The sequence below is a fragment of the Rhodnius prolixus genome, unplaced genomic scaffold, assembly GCF_049639745.1.
Source record: "Rhodnius prolixus isolate KJV_2025 unplaced genomic scaffold, Rpr scaffold_1, whole genome shotgun sequence".
NCBI classification, from domain to species: Eukaryota; Metazoa; Arthropoda; class Insecta; order Hemiptera; family Reduviidae; genus Rhodnius; species Rhodnius prolixus.
This window is the reverse complement of record NW_027411581.1, coordinates 15948241-15969588: the sequence shown is the minus strand read 5'-3', so window position 1 is coordinate 15969588 and position 21348 is coordinate 15948241. Positions and strand designations below refer to the sequence as shown.

The window sequence follows — 21348 nt, the reverse complement described above, 5'->3', positions numbered from 1 at the left end:
GTCCTTTCCTTATATGTACGTATTTGTATACTGCAGAATAGGTTAGGGACTGATGTACAATTTTTTATTTAACAATATTGGAGGCTTCTCGCACACATTTAATTTGTAATTGTTTAAAGTGGCGGTCACGTAAATTTGCATTAATGATTAATCCTTCAGATATAATTTATGCAAATTCAAATCTAAATGTATTAATTTTTATTATTATGTTTTGTGTTTATTATAAAAAGGACTTAGGTGTTAAATTATCGAATACTAACAACTTTCTTTTGTTACAACTTGCAACCATTAAACCTTTTCAGTTTAGGTAGATTCCACAATCTTACAGGCCGACGAGATTTACCGTTACGGTCTAATGGTTAAGTAATCATCAAGTTTAAATTTATATGATATTTTCTGAAACATTCATCTTTTATGTTTAGTTTATCTTAAAACTGAGTCAAGATATTCTACCTACTTAAAGTATTTATTGATGAACCTCTTTAATCTCGTGAATCAGTCAGAAAGAAGAGAGAAAAATTTCAGGCTTTGGAGGAATACTGGGAAGAAAAGAAGTACACATCTTTTAATTACGAAACTATTATTTTCAGAGAATTTTTAAAAATACAACATTCACTGAATAATAATATTTTGAGAATGGCAGATTTTAATCAAATAAAGATAGATATAACAGTTTTAACGCAGCAGTTACATGTACCAGAACGTTTGGAAGGTTTAGGCAGGCCATTGACTCAAGAAGACTTTACATCTTATAAGCAATCATGTGAGGATAAATTACTTGTAATTCACAATAGATTAAAGGAATTAATAATGGAATCATATAATGAAGTAATTAGCAACGCTTGCATTGAAAAAGATGAAAAATTGTCTGTAGTGCATCTTCTAATTTTATGTGGAGAGCATTCAGCATTAGAATACTGGTCTTCTCATATAACAATGGAAATCACCAAAAAAATAGCAGATCAGTTATTACAATTATTTCATAAAAACACTGTGGAAGAATTAATCATGGGTAGTCGATTCATTTTTAAAAATGCACTTCTTGAACTCCGACCTAAGTTATTGTTATCAACTTGGAAATGTAATCCTGCTGCGGTACTATGTTATCATTGGTTATTAATGAAAGTTAGGGTACGTATTTTATTTTTAATTTTCTTTCCGTACTTACCTATCAAGCTACAAATAATGTAGCGTCACTAAGAATATTTTTTATATAGGGTTTTAATGATAAGAATATGTTGAAAGGCAGTTAAATCAAGATTGGAATTCACTGACATGAAGCTAAATTTCAATTTATTGGAACAGATATAGTTTTATTGGGGTATGCGAAATAAAAATAGGCTTCAGCCCTTAACTTAGCTTTCTAGTGATTTTTAACATAAATTTACCCTTCATTTAAGAGGCCAATACACTTATACTCAGTATATCGATTTAATAAAGCATAGTGGAATTAATTTTACTATTGGTTTTTAGTACTTTCGTCCATTCTACGTAACGTTGCCGTTTGTTGACTTGTATTCTCTCTCATAAATTCTCTTTTTCAGGCACCCTTTCTGAATGAATATTTATCTGACGTTTTACCAACAGCACTGATTATAACTGATGATTTTGAAGAACCCAATAGGCTCAGAGGATTGAAATGTATCACCCATATCGTCAACAACGTTGTAAGAGTTTTTAGCAGATTGGATTATCAAATGTGAAATGCTACTTTTTAAGAATTTTATTATCTTTCTTTGGTTTGTTACAGACAAAAGCAGATCTGCAAATGTATGGACAGTGTGATGTAATACTAGAAGCATTACAGCCCATTCTTTATTGTCGTGAAGTAGATCTTCTAGAGCAATTTTTAGTTTGTTTTGTCACAATAATGAGAAAAATGGACCAGCCATCTTACAGCAACAATTTGAGTGTAGTTTTTTTTTTTAAATTGCAAGTCAAGAAATGAGAACGCAGAATGCATGCAGTGGTGGTCTCAAATTTGTATTCTACAAGACATAATAGTCTAGTTTTTTTAGGAATGTCGTTTCTGCTAGTAAACACTCATATAATCCTGAACAGTGGGTGCCCTAAATACTCAAGATGTAGTCTATGCGCTGCCTACTTCGTTGCGTGAGCAACCATTTGATTCAGCCCCCTCACAGGCATACCCCGGATAACAATTAATATTACCTTAAATAAGGCAAGCATATTTCTGACAAAGCTGGCCCTAAGAAAGTAAATATCCCCAATAATTTTCTTTGCTTTGTATACTGTTTGTCCTTCTAAATTTCTACCGCTTTTAGTGAACTTTTTCATTTTTTTAGAGTTCTTCGGAAAATGCCAACTTTTAAGCTTCCCCTAAAATGCCGTTTGAGGGCAAGTTTCTTAAACTTATGTAATATATTTACAATAAATTTTAATTATTAAACGTTAATAATATTTTACTGGAATTATTATTTCAGAAATATTGATAAATCGTAAGTGCGAATTTAAAGAAAAATTCGAAAAGGGCTCTATTTGTTGTAAACTTCATTTGCTAACCTTTTTTTGAAACATTAAAAGAAATCATGAGGTGTTCCGGGAACATGTCTAACTCTAAAATTATAATTATATACAATTTATTTATTTATTGTGTTTGTGGTCTTGTTTGCACATTAACCATTATTATTTATGAGGGCTGGAAAAACCAACATATTGGTATTCACAGTTACATTATATACAACTGACGACGTTGTTGCCACTGAGAACAGAACTGTACACTTTGATACCGCGCGCATTCCGTTATTTCTGCGATAATTTATGGCAGTTGTGTGGACCTTCTTAAGGATTAGGGATAATGATTTTTAGCAAAATTCATCGTAAAAGAAAATGTATAAATAAATTTTAATTCTTACGTTAAAGCACCCACTCATTTTAAGTTAATAGAAAGCTCCGTGCACGTTAATTGATGTGACAATTTATTTTATTTTTCCAGCGAAATAAATTCGATGATGTAGTTAATGTAATATTAAACAATCTTGATTTGGAAGAAAAAAATGAAGTCAAGATTATTTATCTAAATTGTTTACTCGATTTGATTAAAATTCTTCAGTTGCGATCTTTAAGACATTCAAGAAAACTTTTAGATATGCTGGCAAGAGAAATAAATATTGAAACAAACGATTACATGAATACTCTACTGCTGCAAGTAATATATGTTTATGTATGTTTTGTTAGTGAGTATACTTTTTTGTTTCAACTTCAACGGTAGTGACGTGCCATTTATGTTTATTTTTTATGATTATTTCTTCTCTGGTTAGAGGTTTTCATAAGTAATGAGGGTGAAATAATTAGTTCCAACTAATTTGATATAGTCCTAAGTTCTTAAAAGTTAGTGATTGATTTTTAATTTATTTTTTATTTTTTCATATAGGTTTTAGATACTCTTCTCAAATACTGCTGGCCTCGATTTAACTTTCAGAAGCAATTTAGGCCAGTTATTATATCTTTATTCAAACTAATACATGATTGGTCATCCTCAGAAGGTATTGAAAAGTCATTATCCAAGAGTTTGGAAGTTCGTTTGAGAAATACATTCCAGTTGTTGAAGACTTTGAGTCAAGATCAAATACAACAAGTTCAGAGAGATATACGAGAAAATGAACAATTTTCAGACAAGTTCAAGTCAACAGTGGATTCTATTTTAAAATAATTATTTAAAATTCATTCTGAAATGTATTCAACTCTGCGCAAATGGTAAAGTATAAATTCAATTCTAGCGGCTACACTTTAAACCTTTTTTTCATTACTTTCTATTATCTTAAACTTTATTTTATCACAATGTAAACTTGTAAGTTAAGCCTCTTTTTTTTTAGCCTTGTAAACATTTTAAATCTACGTATACTGATTTCTGTGGTTCCTTTTTTTATCCAGTGCACTAAAGTAACTTAGGCCTAGACGCCTTGATAGCCGAAATGAACGATTATAGTCAAAGCTAAAAAGAATTGTTACTGGGTTCGATTTTCAATCGAGGCCTTGGATATTATTTAGTAGTTTGTAAGAGAAATTTACAGTAAAGTACTTTTGAAAATGTGGTTAGGCCTGCAGTGTTGGATAATGTCTTGGGTTTTATCCTTCATAGCAAGCAAGTTTATTGTAACCCTGACCAGTTTCGGACTTTCATCCATCATTAGAAGTAAATTAGTCAGTTTGGTGTAGAGATTCCGATTCCACGTACGTTATCGTCTCGCGCTACACTTGCTGTAAACATGCGTGCTTCGTCGGATAAAATCTAAGTAAAGTACGTTTACTAGTCGCCTTCGTTCTTGAAACCTAATTTGGTTGTTGAAGGTAAAGCCCGTGTAAAAAAGTAGGCATTACTTTGCATTATTTTTACTAGCTTACTTTTTTGTTTTTAATCCAACCTGAAATAAAGTTCTATTTAGCTGTTACGGATATTAGCCACCATTATCTCAGCTGAATTGCTGAAAAATATTGAATTATTCAGTGAAATTGTTTAATAGCTAAGAAGGTGTGAAAGGTGCAATCTCCATTTTCTTTAAACTGTCAGGAACATACATACAGGAACATTGTGAAGTTAAAATACTCCTGCAATGTTTCCTTCCCATTTCGCGTAATTCATAAAGAGTTCCATGAATATGTATCTGGACTAGCACTCCTTTTCTTTTTAACATAAGACACAGCTGTAAGCAGAGTTCAATGAAAACGTCTTAGTGAATTCATCGTGTTCCCTCTTAAACGTGTATACATTATGAAAATTAGAATTTTCTAGAAATTAGGATAAAATGGTGTAATTTACTCCATCAAGTAAGTTATTAGTAAAAGTAGTGGGAATGTTAACGACACTAACTTTACATTCTGAAATGATAGTATAAGGCTTTGTTTGTATACTTTAAATATAATATATATAGTTTTTTCATTTCAGGCACTGTCCAGTGAGCCTCCTAGGAAACTAAAGAAAACTGTTTACCTGGCTGTTAGGTTTCAGTGGGAAAATAATTGAGAGTGTTGACAAGGCAGTTCATTGTGGATAGTAGTAACCTTTACATAAAGTAATTGATTTTTTTAAAGGGAGGCTTACTTTGGGCAGAGTGTTTACTCTGCATATTTCGTATTGATATGGAAACGTTTTGCTGATTGTAAGGGCGCTAGAATTATTGTCCTTATGATGTTTGCATTAAATTACGAATTCTTGAAGAATATTTCTTAGAAAATGAATTTCATGTAAGTGTGTCGAAAAACAAATTTTTAGAAAAGGAAAAAGAGAAGAATATTAAAGAACAGTTTAAGTGATATAGTTTTTTGTCAGAAAAAAATAGCGTATGGAAGAACATGAAACAAAAAGTAAAGTGAACAACTTTGACTTAAGTAACATCGTAAAGTTTTTTGGTTGGTGTAACACAGCTTATTACTTTTATGTGTAAGTTTTAATTAAGAAAACTTAATTTATAAACATAAAATAAAAGCATTCATTTCATAAATTTTTCTGAAACCTTTTATGTTTTCGCTATGTATAGTGTATTCGTTCTTTGCTTTTCCTCCGCGTTTCTCCCCTTCTCTAAAAATTTACGTGTTCGAAATTTATTTGTCCAAAATTAATCCTATATAGTTTTCCTTTACCATCCCTTGTTTTACCAAATTGAGAATAGGCAAATTTCATTCTCTTTATTCGGTCCAGATAAGTTTAAACACAGTGTAACCACTCAATTATTACTGTCACTTACTAACAGATTCAACTCTTCCGTCAGATTTCAATAACTTGCCAGGTTAATTCAGCATAAAATGTTCACTTTATTCGTTCATAACCCTAGAACTTTATTTAAACTTGTTTTTAATAAAATGATGGTACATTTAATTGCGAAATATTCTCCCTGTATGTATAGTTGACGGAAATTGGGAGAGTTAGAACTTTTTTCTTTTACACGGCACAAGTTTCACAACTCACTATGTACGCAATATGCACTCAAAGTTGGAAGGAAATCAAAGGATGTTGGTGTGTTGCCAATCAAAGGCCGATAAGGCAACTTTTTTTTTATCGAAATTTCTAGTGCTGGCGATTAAAAAGTAATAACAATTATAATGATAACATTCAATCAAATTAAAGAGTTGTCTTTATACAAACTTCGATAAATAGAATAGTAAATTATGTAAGTGGTTAATGCATCACACAACCAAATATTATTATTAAAAGTAAAAAGAGCGGCGTTACAACTAAAAGTGCACTATAAGGTGCTTAAGTGTTTATAAAAATTTAACAAAGGCGATAACAGTAAGCTAGACACATTTTAAATAAATTGAACTTATTTATTTTCCAATGTTAGCTCTTAATGGATACATATTTGGTACTTCAAAGGTATCTACAAAAATAAAAGATAAAAATGAAAAAATACAGAAAATATACAAGTTGCTGGTTTTAAAAGACTAGAATTAGTGTTAAGGAAAAAAACATCTGACATTAAACTTCGATCAGATTAACTATGTACGGTTATATGGTAACCTCGACCAGACTTAGCTCTTTGTCGGCCGCTTCCACTAGTACTCAACCTTTCCATTCCGCCATAGCTTAGATAAACCTTTGAAAGGTCAGGAACCGCAACCTTCAATAGGTGAAAACAAATATTTTATTTTATTCAGATAAGAGTTTAATAATGACTTTGCTTAAAAACGTGGCTAATAAAATTCTCACCTCATTGTTGTCAATATCGAGCTCCAAGAGATCAGATTTTTTCATGTTATTACCAGTGTAAGCGACACATTTCAGCTCCCATTCTCCTATATCCTCATTCCAGTGGGCATGTTTTTCTATCATTTCCTGAAAGGAATAAGAATTTAATGGATGTTTAATATTTGCTATTATTATTATTATTTAAAAAACTTTCAGATTGTTGGTTCATTAATAATTTTCCTAAAAAATACTAACTCTAGAACTGAATAAAGAAAACTTTTTTATAGAACTCTTCCGCTTTTTTGTGGGAAACAAAAATCATTACTGGGGCAAATGAAATATAAAATATAGTTGTAGTTGCCTGGAGTGAAAAAAATGCAATTTCATTTAAACGTAAAGTTCATCCGGTACTTTTCCGTTAGCCGGGCGCAAGCGAAAAACAGTATTGGGTAAAACTGTTTTCTTTACAATTCATTAATATTTGTTTATAGTTGAACGTTTTCGACTTTTTTCCGTTGACTTGGCTCGCGTTTGGTTCACAATTGGCGACATTTGCGCCCGGCTAACGGAAAAGTACCGTTCATCCTTTGGTAATCTTTTTCTGCAACAGAAGAGGATAGTTGTAGTGCTGAACGTAAACTGTATTTTACTCCAAGCAATCATAAAACAACGGCCATTAATTCATCAGTTACAAGTAATCGATCAAGATAAACTGTCTTCTGTTTTGTGGAAGTCACTCAAAACCTGTCATGGACAAAATATTGATTTTCTTCTGCAATAATTCTTTTAAAGGGGGAAAAAAATCGCGGTACGATGGCAAAGGTTTGGTTGACAACTAACCCTTCTATATGGAAGTATTTTGAATTTAAAAGTAGGCGCCGATGCCCTAAATATGGCCTACTTAGTGTCATTTTTAATATCCAACTTAACGAAAATCTTACATCACGCAACTGCGTTATTAGTGGAAGTGATGAGCCTAGAAATTGATGCTTGAAATTGAATGTATAAAATATTTTTATTTTCTCCACCTATGAAATCGTTTCTGAATGAAATAAAATTGAATGATAATAAAATGACTAATTATCCTGAAAATATGCTTGAAATTATAAAGCTTTTGGACATTGATTCACACTAATTGCACAGATTTATTATTATTATTATCCGTAGGGATGAAATAAAAAATTGTACTATGTGTAGAAAATATGTTTTCTACTTCTTCCTATAAATTCCGTTATTGGGTTCAATGCTCTCTTCAGCGAAATTCCTCTAAAAGCGTGATTTTAAAATTGAAGTTTAAAGGAAAATTTTCAAAGTGCTTTCACGAACGAGTATTTGAGTTTTTAAATTTATAATAATACATTAAACAACCCATTGTGAAGGATATATTATAATTCTTTTTTAAAAATGCTTTTCTGTGAGTTTACGCCGCTCAGAGCCAAGGAGAACGAAATCCAGTAGATCGAAGAACAAATTAATGCATAGTAGTTTTCCCCACATAAGAACTCTTACAAATTCTGAGAACCCAAGTTAAACGAAAAACATTTCTGCAGTTTAATGATGACTTAATAGCACAAACCAAGATTATACAAAAATCAATCCTTGACATCGAGCCTCCAAGGCACCACAAACAACATATTAAACGAAACGCAAGGACGGATTTCTCAAACATCAATCACGTTGACATACCAAATATTTACTAACAAAATAACACGTCCACTTTTTAACACATTGACAGCCATACTACTTAAAGGTTAAATTTTATTACTTAAGCGCATGTTGTAGAGTAGTGCACAAAAGTGATTTTTAATTTTATTCTTAAATGTTAGTGTATAAATGAAAACATTACTTAGCGATTTTTTAAAAAAGTATAAAATTAAATTAATTTCATAAAAAAAAATTGTATAGGTAAAAAATAAAAATAAAACAATACTAACTCACCCTATAGCTATCTGGAATGAACATTTTCTCTATGGTATCTTGCAAAGCTAATTCCTTAGTAAGCGCTCTAACATTGTCAAGTAGTCCTTCCATCTCTCGTTGATTTTCTTGCCTCAGATCTTTAAGTTCATCCTTGACAGAGTTTAAAAGAGCTGAAATCCTTCTAATTTTTTTACCAAGAGCTACGGCTTCTTCTTGAAGAGATGAGTATCGTTCTTCGATATCGATTCGCTCTGCCTAAAATATATTACTTTATTGTACCAATGTTTCTCCTCTCCCCTCATTCTCTCTCTCCACACATATATAAATTTATATATATGTGAGTGTTAAACACAGGTACACATGAATTCACTAACTACTCTAATCCATCAGAAAATGTTGTTCACATTGTTTAATTTGTCGTGCACAGGTCATTCTGCAACCAAATCGATAGTCTAACAAAATGAGTTTAATTATTAACTATTAACCTAGGAGGCCTATTGACTTTTAAATTATCTTAAATCAGAGTTACTGTCTATGAGTAGAAAAACCGTAAAAAAATACTGTGAAGTTCAATAGTATCTACCACACAGAATTGTTAAGGTTGCCAATGTCTCACGTGCTGTGTAGACTTTTCATTTGGGAATGAAATTTGCGTTTTGAAATCAAGTTATTAAATTATGCTAGCGAAAAATAGTATTTTCATTTATAAACACCGAATATTTTTGTTAACCCACCACTCAAACATATATTAGTTTAACCCAAAGGTCGCAACCTTTTCTGGACGGCAGGCCGTTAACAAAAAAAATTAATAAGTTGATAATTTAATCTGCTGTTTTTTTTTTTAAATCAGATATAAATATTATTTTTAAAATAAGTAAAAATTAGTAACGATTTTATTTAAATGCTACAATAACATCAGAGAACAAAAGTGGCAATTCTTAAAAAAAATTTATAATTTATTGTATTCAAATAAAAATAGCATTAAAATTTAATGCGATTTTTGTTCTTGAATGTTTTCGATAATTCATTTATGTTGGAGTAGGTTGAGTAACTGAAATCCTCAAAATGTTTTTCAAATTTTCATCAGTCAATCTCGTTCTATATTTTGATTTTATAATATTCATTTTTAAAAAAGTTTGTTCGCCTTCCTAATTGTTACTTTACCATATAAAAGTTACTATTGCTTGGTGGGCCACACAAAAACTTGCAACAATCCGCGGACCACGCGTTGCCGACCCCTGGTTTAACCACTTAGATTCAGGTTTCTGAAATATCAGTTCTTTAACTGTCAGTTAGCTGGAACTGCGAAATATTTCTAACCTCCCTTTCTTCTAATTGGCTTCTGAGTTCTGCTTCTCTGCGCACTCTTTCTTCAAGTTCTTTGGCAGAATTTTCCAATAATTTTTCTTGCTCTTCAGCTTTCTCTAGTAGGTTTTCTCCTCCAACAAGTATTTTGCGCTCTAATGACTCCAGTCTTTCCTTCAGCATTGATGTCTCAGATCTATCATAAAAGAATAAGAATCAATGCATAATAAAAATAAGAAGGCAATTGTGGTCCTGGATACGACTATCGTCCTTGGCCTTGGATTTTACTTAATGAGAAAACATGAAATTTATAGTGAAGTATGTTTGCTAGAAACGTCCACGACAATTAATTTGATAATTAGACTAAAGCAAGCATGAAAAAATAGGAATTACTTTTATTTGCTTTAATTGGCATGATTAATTTGCTTCGTACACACTTTTTTAAAAAAAGAAAATATGGTCTAATTGAAAAGCATGAAAAAGGAGGCATTAACAAATAATAAAAAGGAGACATACACACAAATATAATCAGTATTATTTTTTTCAAATGTTATATGCTACTTCAGTTACGTTATCAAAATATATTTATTTGTCCACCATATAATGATTTTCTAAAGGAATCAATATCAACCTTAAATTAAATTCAAATATAATTTTATTTAAAACAAATAACTGATTATGATCTAGAGAATCTAAATATAGAGTTGGAAGTAAATACATGAAGAGTGGAGTTAAATCACATATTTAAGACCCCTTCTAAAATTATGAATACAAATTATAACCCGATTATGGTAAAATTTAGCATGACAAGTAGAATATTTTTTATCCAACAACAACTGAAAATACAATCCTTCTCAAGAGGATGTTTATATATTCTGATAAGAAATGATAGCCAGAATACGATCCGGAGGGTTTCTGTCGATTTTATATGGAATCCAAACACTAAGGAAGAATAGCTTAAGTTTTTGTCAAATACTCGTCAAAGAATGATTGCTAACAGGACGCAGATTTTGTGGGAAAGTATCCCAGTCAGATGCAAACAAACAAGATTAATAATAACAACTCGCCCAAACTTATTGTGACAATACATCATTACAATGAGATCATTATTATAATGAGGCCTTTGGCCTAATTGAAAATCATTTCCAACATTATAATTTTTATTAATTTTCGAACATACTGGACAGAGGAAATCAGAACTTACTTTGTTTTCTCCAGTTCGAGATCGTTCAACTGTTTAACTTCAAAAGATTCATTATCTTCAGAAAATCGCTCTTCCTGAGTGGCCGCAGCCTCTATTGCTTTCCTTGTTGATTTAATAACTTCTTCACCTTCTTCTTCAGTGGAATCTTCTTCTTCAACAACATTACCTAGTACAAGAATTCCTTTGTTATTTTATAAAACAACATGTAATGTACCTGAACAGGGGGTTTGAGGCTAACTTTCTTAGTGCTAACAGAAACATGGATTCAAAGAGTCTGGTAAGTAATCAAAACTACAATGAATTAGAGTTTGAAGTTTTAAAATTTTTGCATGCACACACCCAAATAGATTGTTTCATAAATTACTTTGGTTTTACAACAAGAATTGGTTTGAGAGACGGTAGCAGATTTAGACTCTTAATACTTTGGTTTATCTCCTAGCGTTTACCATTTATGAATGAATTGTGAAAATATGTTTCGGGTTAACCACCTAAGTATAAAAATATTAGTTCTATTAGACAAGAAATATTTTAAAAGTACTTTAATATTAACAGTCGATTTTCTTCCGCAAGTTGCAAAGGGAATGTTACCTTAAGTTCAAGGAAAAGAAATGTCAAATAAGCTGTAATAATTTTTGATCTATGTTTAACTTGAAAAATAGAGCCTCTAGAATTAAGATATTGAGAGCTGAAGAAAAAGATGGATTCAATTAAACCAAATTCATATGTTATAAGGAATTACTTATAATTCATCTAAAACACCGACATGTGATAAAAATGTTTATTCTACAAGTCTAAAAACGGCGAAAAATAAGATTACTTTTTAAGAAGAATCGAATCTGAGGATAATCTGGAGCTTTATTCTGCAACAAAAAACTAGTTCAAACAGGAAGCCGACGACAGACAAGAAACTAGAGAAGGAAGAAAATAGCGAAATCTTGCAATGAATAAATTCTAAACACGCATGCCATTTTATTAAGGTCTAAGATTTTTCATTAACTATATCTGTTCCTAGTTTACAAATAAGTTAATGGAATTTATCCGGGAATAAATCATTGCTTAATATAGAATCTTTTCAAGAAAATACCCAAAGTAAATTCGAGCATAGGGATTTAGGGAGACCTGGTTAGATGTTGCTAAATACGTTTCTTTAATTGTAGTAGAAAGGCTTGTTTACCAGAATGTTAATATAGATATAGCTAATTATTCATTACTACTTCGAGAGAAGCTTGACAAAAATATTAAAATATTCGGAGACTATTATTTGGATTGACGGACTATTCAATGGAAGGAATGGCAATTTATATTCTCTACTTCATGAAATATTTTAATATTCTACTCATTATGACGCCAAAAACTCTTAATTGTTAACAATAAGGAGCGATAGGCTGCTTGAAATCATTTAAGATTAAGGGCTCATAGCCTGTAACGATAAATTGATTTCTGTTCCCTGTCATTTTTCATTCCTCAAAATCAAAGGACAGTAGGTCTTCTTGCTTGGGTAATTGAGGCTGCTTTCGCTCTTGTTGAGGATTTTGTATTGAGCCCAGAAACATTTATACTATCTTTTTTAAAATTAAACTTTCAAATCCTATCCAAAATTTTAAAAAGATTGGTAAATATATTATCCTTCAAAATTAACTTGCCGATTAGAACAAATTTTTCACGGTTCTTAATTACCAACTTTGGTAGATACTGGCAGAATCGAAACGCTATTATGAATGGTTGCAAAAAAAAAGAAGAGATTTATTGTGATCCCGTTCTATTTTAATTTCTGAAACAAAAAGAATCAAAAGTCACGAGTGTAAGTGCATTATTACATCATCATCATAATCTATTCCCCTTCTACCGCGTCAGCAGTGTAAGGGCCTTGCATAGTTACTTCCATTCGGCTCTGTCGCTGGCTAGTTCCTTCCTTAATTCCCATTCAATTGATGTCAGACCGGCCCTCACTCCTTCCTCCCATGTTCTTCTAGGACGGCCTCGACGTCTTCTTCCCTCCACTCTGGCCTCATATACAGTTTTCGTCACTCGGTGTGCATTATTACAACTATAGAATATTCTGTTCTATTCTATTTAAATACATTATTCCAAGGATAATGCTTTTGGATACAGGTTTTCACTTATGTAAAGATTTCATACAAAATATAAAATGATTCAGAAAAAGTGAAGTAATATTCTTAATAATTTGAAAGAACTTAGTTTCTTTTTTTCAATTGTAATAAATAATAATTAAATGTGATCGGGTACTAATGTTGAATAATATTATCCACCACATCACTCATGTAAGCTAAAATTCTGACTTCAGCAAAGCGCTTAATTCTATGGAGATAGCGAGAATTGGAAGCAAAATGTTTCAAATCAACGCGATGAAACAAATCCTAATGATGGACAAAAATTCTCGACCAAACAAAATAACCTGAAAAAACTTTATAAAATTTATAAAAATATAAGTATATATGCTTCACATATAAATTCTATTGCGAAAAGAAAAAAAAATACCAATGACTAGAGACTCCTCTTGTTGCCGCAGTAATTGTTTTTTTAATTCCTCAATTTGAGTCTGAAAATGACGGAGCAAAGCATCTTTGGGATTTTCATTTACTCTAGCTCTGTTACAAATACTCTTGGCTCGGCTGGCATAACGAAGGGTACTTATTGTTTCATCATAATTGTAAGAAGCTGGTCCTATAGTTGCGCACTAAAAGAATTTTCTATGTTATTAAACAAAACATGAATAATAGTAGCACAAAATGTTTTTAAAAGCTAATCCTGGTATATAAAATAAACAAATTTTTAAAAATGTTTAAAATAATCTTGATTTCGTTCTATTGTAATTTGTGAAACAAATAGAGCCAAAGTGTTAATTAATCTTATAGATACACTCGCTAGAGAGTTTGTCCACTAAAACTAACGATTCAGCGAGATCTTTGGTTACAACTAGCCAAGGCCATTTAAGTTCAGAGATTATCATACTTTCAATATGAACTAAGTGGAATTTCAAAGAGCTTCCGAGTTCCTTAGTTTCCAAAATGACACCGACAACACTGATTAAAACTGCAGCAATACTTAGAAGAATAATGCTGAATTCTTGAGTTCCATCGCCTCTTCAAAATCATGTCCATTATTAGCACATTCCACACTTTTATAGAACTCTACACGAACTCAAATTGACTTATGTGCGGTATAAATAAACAAAATAATTAAATCAAAAGATATAAGTCGCCCGACTTTAGAATCAAACAAATATCAATGCGATTTCTCGTTAGACATACCGTTCTGTAAACAAGTAAACTCTTTTTTTGTTCTGCCCGAGCATTAATACGTTAGTACCAATTTATCACATTCGAAAAGTTTTCTAAAATTTCACTTTTAATAAATATAACTTATATATTAAGTTAAGTTATATTATTAACATAAAAATATGTTATATTTTAAAAAAATCTTTTATTGAAATTTACAACTGCAACGATTGTTCAATATCAATTCAAATATATTACTTCTCTACTGAGATGAAACAAAACGATTTATTTATTACTCGCTTCCTGCATTAAGTCTTGCACTTTTTGTGAAACCTAAAATGACATCTTGTTTTATATCTCTCAATTTCAAAGCGGATTGACAACTGAGGTCATTGGCGTCCTGAACTTTTTCAAGTGCATTACCGGCCTCCGGACAGTATTCTATTCTTACAAACAACACTGTCCATCCTTGGACAGTATGTTGTACGAAGCTCCTAAGAAAAGAAAATCTAACGACTACATTCGAACCCAAGAAAAATGACATCTTGTTTTATATCTCTCAATTTCAAAGCGGATTGACAACTGAGGTCATTGGCGTCCTGAACTTTTTCAAGTGCATTACCGGCCTCCGGACAGTATTCTATTCTTACAAACAACACTGTCCATCCTTGGACAGTATGTTGTACGAAGCTCCTAAGAAAAGAAAATCTAACGACTACATTCGAACCCAAGAAAAATGACATCTTGTTTTATATCTCTCAATTTCAAAGCGGATTGACAACTGAGGTCATTGGCGTCCTGAACTTTTTCAAGTGCATTACCGGCCTCCGGACAGTATTCTATTCTTACAAACAACACTGTCCATCCTTGGACAGTATGTTGTACGAAGCTCCTAAGAAAAGAAAATCTAACGACTACATTCGAACCCAAGAAAAAAAAATCATTGTTTTGTATGATTCAGAGAAAATTAGGCCATCCATCCTGCTCTGAAACCTATTGAGTGAAAGTATTGTAATCGTGACAATTTTTTTTTCTTTTGTTTCTTATTAATGATAATTCACTAATAAAACGTACTAAAAAGTACTAACCATTACAGTTTTAGCGTTGCCACCTAATGAATCCTGCAATATTCTGGTAAGTTTCGAATTTCTGTATGGAATGTGGGTGCACTTACCATCCACCAATGCTGATATTACATTACCTAAAGTAGAAAGTGAGAGATTTATTTTGGTAGCTTCTTTAAGTCGCTGACCCATTGCGCCTGTTTTACTCTGCCTCTCTGATCCCTAAAACACAATTAATAAATTTGATTCCTCTCACGTATAAAAAAGGGATAACTTTTGCCATATCGTTTAAAGAGCTCATACTAGGTAGGCTTACTGCTAAATCAACTAGATGGAGTCGGCCCATCTTTACATGGTGCTGACCATCAGGACCTAGAGTACTAGTTTCTACAGTAATTGTAAAAATAGCGTGGGATCGAGAGCTCTCCATGTTCATTGCTGTGGCACCAACAACTCCTTTAAAAAATGAAAAATAAATAAATAAAAATTGTTTGAATACGCATTATAACCAAGAAGCAATATTTTCTTTAAAAAAAAATGTTCCGAACATTTCTTGTTGTCGTACAGAGAACACTTTCTTCCACAGATCCTGAAGAAGGACAGCAGAGGTCCTTATGGAAAATTATGCTTAATGGTTTCAGCCAATAATTTCACAACCAAATAATTAACAAATTAATTCAGAAACCTGTGACAATTTTTTAAAAAATCATTTAATAAATTATATAAATTATACAATTTTTTAAATATTTCTCTTAGTAAATAAACTTCTGGTCCTCCAAGTGAAAAGTTGAGTATAGGCAATTAGACAGGAAAGAAGACGATTGGCCTCAATTTCTTCTACAAATGAATTCTGAAGCAGAAATACAAAAACAAGGTAGATCAATTGCACTTACTTTTAGATTGCAAGTAAGACGTATGACAGTGGAAGAAAGAACCATTATACAACCTATGAGCTGTGGATATCCATTAAATTGGTACAAACCATACTAACCAAGCAATTGTTATGACCTGGGATAATACGAATTACATCACTAAAATGAAGAACGCATTATCAGAGAGCTTCGGGAGTGGATTAGGTCAGATACAAAGGATCCTCTTTCGAGGTGGTGTTCAATCTCTGAATGGAACGGGCATCTAATCCAAGCCATTACGACCCCGGACTTACTATTTAACACAGGTTGATACACCTTCTGGAATTAGCGAAAGATGTGCTGACCGTTAAAAGAACAAAAGCAGCTGTGGTAAGAGCTTTTCATGAAAAGAGGAATATGGAAATAATTGTGGGCTAGAGATTAAACGACAAAAAACTCGAGTCCCCAACGGAGAAAGAAATAATTTAGTACAAATGGGCAAGTGTGTACCAGCTCTAACAACTTGGGATTGTCCATTTTGCTCGATAACCAGCAATAATGACAGGATCGCAGCAATAGAAAAGATAGCAGGTGGAAATAGTTGCTGAACGCACTAAAATTCTGAGGTTCAAGCTTCTGTTTAGGAAGACTAAAGTCAATAAAACTGTGGTCAGACCGACGGCACATATGCTTGCGAAATCTGAGTGCTAACAAAAGAAATGAAAACATGCTTAGGGTATAGATAATCAAGTTCTTTGGAAAATATATGAATAAAAATGTTTAAATCGTAAAGCCATATACATAAAGCAATAAAACGAGCTCAACGCTGAGCCTGGCAAAGTAGCACATATAAGAAGGATAAATTAAGATGGCTAAGTCAGTAGAGTGGGTATCTGGTGAAAGACTGATACAGAAAATATTATAAGGCAAGCCTAGAAGTGCAAGGAGAGAGAACGACCCTGATCTAGGTGGATGAAGGGTGTCATTCGAGGGATAGGGATCAGAAAGCAGCGTCTCAAGGCTCGAATGGAATAGGTATCGTTAATGGGAAGAACTAAGATCAGTTATTATAGGTAAGTAATTCCTGTTAATACTGAAAAGATTTAATATAATTTCATGATTTGGAAGTTTTGATAAACACCCAGACCATCAAAAAAATATATAAATAAATTACATATGCATATATTAATGTTTTTTTTTTTTTTATTACGGGTAATGATTCTTTAAGTATTATATTTATTTAAACAAATTTTAATAAATAAAATCCAAAAAACATCAAAATTTCCATAAAGTAACTGTCACTCAGTTAGAGCAAGTTTAAATAATAATTCATTAACAATCATGCTAACACAATACTCACTATTTGTATTTCCTACTGTCATGATTCTATCCATATCATCAGCATTATTGACTACAAAAGTTGTCAAATTCTTCACAAATACCCCTATATCGGGCCTCTCCTTTACTTCCAGTTTCACATTTGATTGCGTATTTAGCAGATCTCTGACTTCTTCATTATAAATTTCATAATATGAAACTCTTACCAGAAATCTAAGAAATAATGATTGTTGTTTCAATCGCCTACTTTATCAATTTCATTATAAATCATTTCATATATTCAGAAAACTCTATTTACAATTAGTTATAAAGCCATTAAGTATATATATTTTCATTAAAAATTATTCATTACTTCGTATCGCCAGTAGATTTTGCTATTTGCCCAAATAAATGAGCAAATGAGTTAGGAATAACTCCACGCAATTCAGGTTCAGTATTAATTCCTTCCATTGTATAAGTCTTGCCAGTTCCTGTTTGTCCATAAGCAAAAATAGTACCATTATATCCAGCTAGTACTTTCTCAACAATTGGTCTAGCTGTTTCGTTGTAGACATCCATCTAATATGTAGAGAAAAAAAAAGCTTCAATTTTACATCTTAGGCAACAATGGAACGCCATACGTTAATTTAAGTTTGAATTTCTTGGTTTTATTTAAAAAACTATTTAATAAAATGACAGTAATAGTCATTTTATTAAATAGTTTTTTCTTGAGTAGTAGATCTATTGCACCTAATCTGCATTTTAAATCATATACACTTTGCAAATTGTATTCTGTACAATTTTGTACACTGTACAAATTGTATTTAAAATTAAATAAATTGCTCATGACTACATTAGATTATACCTGCTTTGAATCTGTATCGAAGACAATATCATACACGAAGACTTTGGGTAGGTCTTGGAGGCCTCCGCTTGGGTTCTTGACACTAATGCTTCCATTTATTCTGTTCACAGATATGATAGATGAATATCCAGATTCTATTTCTCTTTTACTTAAGGGTCTGGCTCTAACAACCACCCTTACATTTTCGACTTCCTCAGGGGGAACAAAATTCTACAAAGGAGCATTCCAAATCACTCGGTGTACATTGAGTTAAAGCAAAAGTGTTACCAAAGTCAACTTACTTTTAAAAGCTTCTCAGTGACTGAACCCTAAAAACAAATAATTTTTTTTAATTACTACAATCTGTAAGAACCATATTTTAATTGCAAAGGATTCTATGTCCACCTTCTCACCTCCATGTCCGCTTCTACAATAGTAATAAATTTTGAAAACAGTTCCCTTAACCAATTTCATAAGTATTTCCAAACAACGATTTAACTTATTGTGAACAGCAGTTATGAACTCATACCGAACGATAGGTAAAAAGCCAAAACTACTTTTCAAGTTGTTAACCTTCGCAAAACCTCCTCTTCTCCAACACCCAGACGGACAATGTAAAAAAAACGTCGTGAACATCAATTTTAATTTAAAATCAAGCTGAGAAGAATTGTTAAGGAATGAAATTTTTTTTTTATTATATATTATATTTATTTAGAATATACTTGAAAGTTTTATGAAATAATGAACAACCTTGCTTTTATCTATTTTATTGATTATTGATATAATAGTGACGAAGGTACTGACAAGTACCGATGCAGGTAAACTTTCAGCTATTTTGTACTTTACATATTCTACCAAGAAATTATAAGCCGTTTCACCTTATCTTCTGTATTATTAGTTGATACTTGATAAAGTAATAATACAAGTTACACGATATACTATTATTACTTAAAAAAAAAAAAATTAAAAATATACTCAGAAAAAAGAAATCTATTGTTAATCTCCCTACATAAATTAGTCAATATTAATTAAAAGTAATTGAATTAAAAATTATTAGTTTAAAAAAAAATTTTTGCTCAAATGTCTTCCTGCATATCACGCACTTACGTGAAATAAGTTATTTACATAATAATACGGTAGTAGGGCTGAATGCTACTCTTTTTTGGGAGTTTGAAGTTTATACACTAATATAAGAACAGTTTTGGGTTAAACTTTGTTTTACTGATTTTGCACTCTAAAATTGTTTTCAAATTAACATCATTCTAGAACTTTTATTTTTTGTAACCGAACGCTGGGCGTAACATTACAATTTGTTTTTAGTTTTGCCGTTTCTTGGCTTTCTGGCCGTTTGGTGCTTGCCTCATTCTTTTGACTGAACTCAAACTCAAATCGTTGCGCAAATATAAGGAACATCAAAACAAATTTTCAAAAGCCAAAGTAATATGGCTAATTTCTATCTCTTCCTACTGGAGTCGCCGACTCGGACAACTACTCATTAAAGCAGACCAAAAGAAGCGATATGTGGTCTTGTCCTGTAACCGGGATTGATTTTATCTTCATTCTCTTTTTACCTTGATGAAAGATGAGCAAAGGGAGACATTCTCAGAAAATCTGGGGAGGACTTTTGGAAGGAGGTAAGCATTTATGCTAAGGGACAGTTATCTGCCACTCCTTTCTTTTCCTAGAATTTCCCAAATCCTGAATACCCAAATTTATATTCTAAACTACTTTATTTATTTATTGACCATTTAAGCCAGAAAATCTTAAAATCGAGACTTAAAATCTACTTTCTTCTTCATATTATACATGAATAAAATTAGGCCTCACCTTATTTCTTAGGCAGAAGAAAATCACCTTTTCTTCTTCAAAAAAGAAAAAGATGGCATATGGTAACTAAAATAGTTCTTATTAAGTAATAGGTCAGTCATTTTACAGCCCAGAAGTTTCAGATTCGGCAAGTATTTGTTTGGACTAATAAATCCGACATATTTAATTGAAGAATGACTCAGAATGGTCCGAAAAACTAGTTAAAAAAGGAAAGAATTTAAGTCTGACAGTGTGACCAATAATAAATTTATTGAGCATCAGTCTACATAATCGTATTAAGTTTGAAGTAAATGAAAATTAAGGCCCCAAGTTAAACTTACTAAAGTAAAAGTTTACTGCCGACAGTAAAAGTCACGACTAATTTGTGTTCCATTTATTTATACTACGGATAGTTTGTTAGTTAATAAAGAATAACAACAATTTATTTGTTATCTTTTTATTTATTCTCTTTGAACATTGCCTATTCGAATCACTTTATTAAGATTTTTCCGATGCACTAAATTTAATATTGGTGCTTGGAAGCTCAACATGTTAATATTTAAAAAAAAAATATAAAAAAATTCGTAACAGGAATTGCAACAGACTGTTTAAACAGTAAAGCTAGAGCGTGAGAGAGTCATTAATGTTATGAAATTAAATCAGATTTGTTTCTCAGTTTACTTCTGGCAGTGTTAAATTCTCGAGTCTATTTTAGTAAATGATATGAGAACAAAATTTTATCCTTATCATTCATGTCCCCAATTACTTTTGTAATTGTCCGGATGATCTTATGTTTCGTCTGCACGGTTTTGTATCTTAGATACCGGAATCTGTTTCACATATAGACAATAATATTATACAACGAATTTATTTCATAAGTAAATTTATTGTTAATTCTCTCTTGTGAAAGTGACACTCAATTGATGTTTGTGCCCCAATATGTAAGAAGAGTAATTTTAAAGGACAGGCTTATAAATTTATATCCTAATTGCAATAAACCGTTCTAATAATCTAGATACTTAATTTATTAATACTACTCAATCTATTCATGGGTAATTAATTTAAAATATTTAATTATCTAGAATGGACGGCACACAATTTATTTAAAGACAAAAAGATTTGGTTTGGATATTTTTGTACTTGTTGGAGATA

The 21348-nt window shown here is 31.6% G+C and overlaps 2 protein-coding genes and 1 long non-coding RNA gene across 5 annotated transcripts; 2 read left to right on the top strand and 1 right to left on the bottom strand.

Annotated features, from left to right (window-relative positions):
- Nucleotides 1-7: 7 nt before the first annotated feature.
- LOC141446994 (TELO2-interacting protein 2-like) lies at nt 8-5462 on the top strand. 3 transcript variants are annotated; one of them, XR_012454056.1, is made up of 6 exons: nt 8-1131; nt 1545-1667; nt 1751-1912; nt 2957-3197; nt 3395-3717; nt 4907-5462. XR_012454056.1 is itself a non-coding variant. In XM_074114106.1 (6 exons), the coding sequence occupies exons 1-5, from the start codon at nt 637-639 to the stop codon at nt 3671-3673; spliced, it is 1272 nt and encodes a 423-aa protein (XP_073970207.1). In that variant the 5' UTR covers nt 13-636; the 3' UTR covers nt 3674-3717; nt 4907-5462. The 3 variants fall into 3 exon arrangements, 2 of the variants coding, with proteins under 2 accessions (XP_073970221.1, XP_073970207.1); XM_074114106.1 differs by having other exon boundaries at nt 13-1131; nt 2957-3169; XM_074114120.1 differs by lacking the exon at nt 2957-3197 and having other exon boundaries at nt 11-1131.
- An 802-nt stretch (nt 5463-6264) lies between these two features.
- Nucleotides 6265-18989, bottom strand: Klp64D (kinesin-like protein 64D). Its single transcript, XM_074113766.1, has 13 exons — nt 18804-18989; nt 18693-18719; nt 18412-18621; nt 17920-18125; nt 17590-17780; nt 15695-15834; nt 15403-15600; nt 13575-13773; nt 11076-11241; nt 9887-10067; nt 8585-8821; nt 6668-6793; nt 6265-6578 (listed from the first exon to the last, which is right to left on the bottom strand). The coding sequence occupies exons 1-13, from the start codon at nt 18807-18809 to the stop codon at nt 6453-6455; spliced, it is 2013 nt and encodes a 670-aa protein (XP_073969867.1). The 5' UTR covers nt 18810-18989; the 3' UTR covers nt 6265-6452.
- Nucleotides 18990-19013: 24 nt separating this feature from the next.
- LOC141447215 (uncharacterized) lies at nt 19014-21123 on the top strand. The gene is made up of 3 exons (XR_012454212.1): nt 19014-19208; nt 19711-20024; nt 20340-21123. It is a non-coding gene; the product is annotated as an uncharacterized lncRNA (long non-coding RNA).
- The last annotated feature ends 225 nt before the right edge of the window (nt 21124-21348 follow it).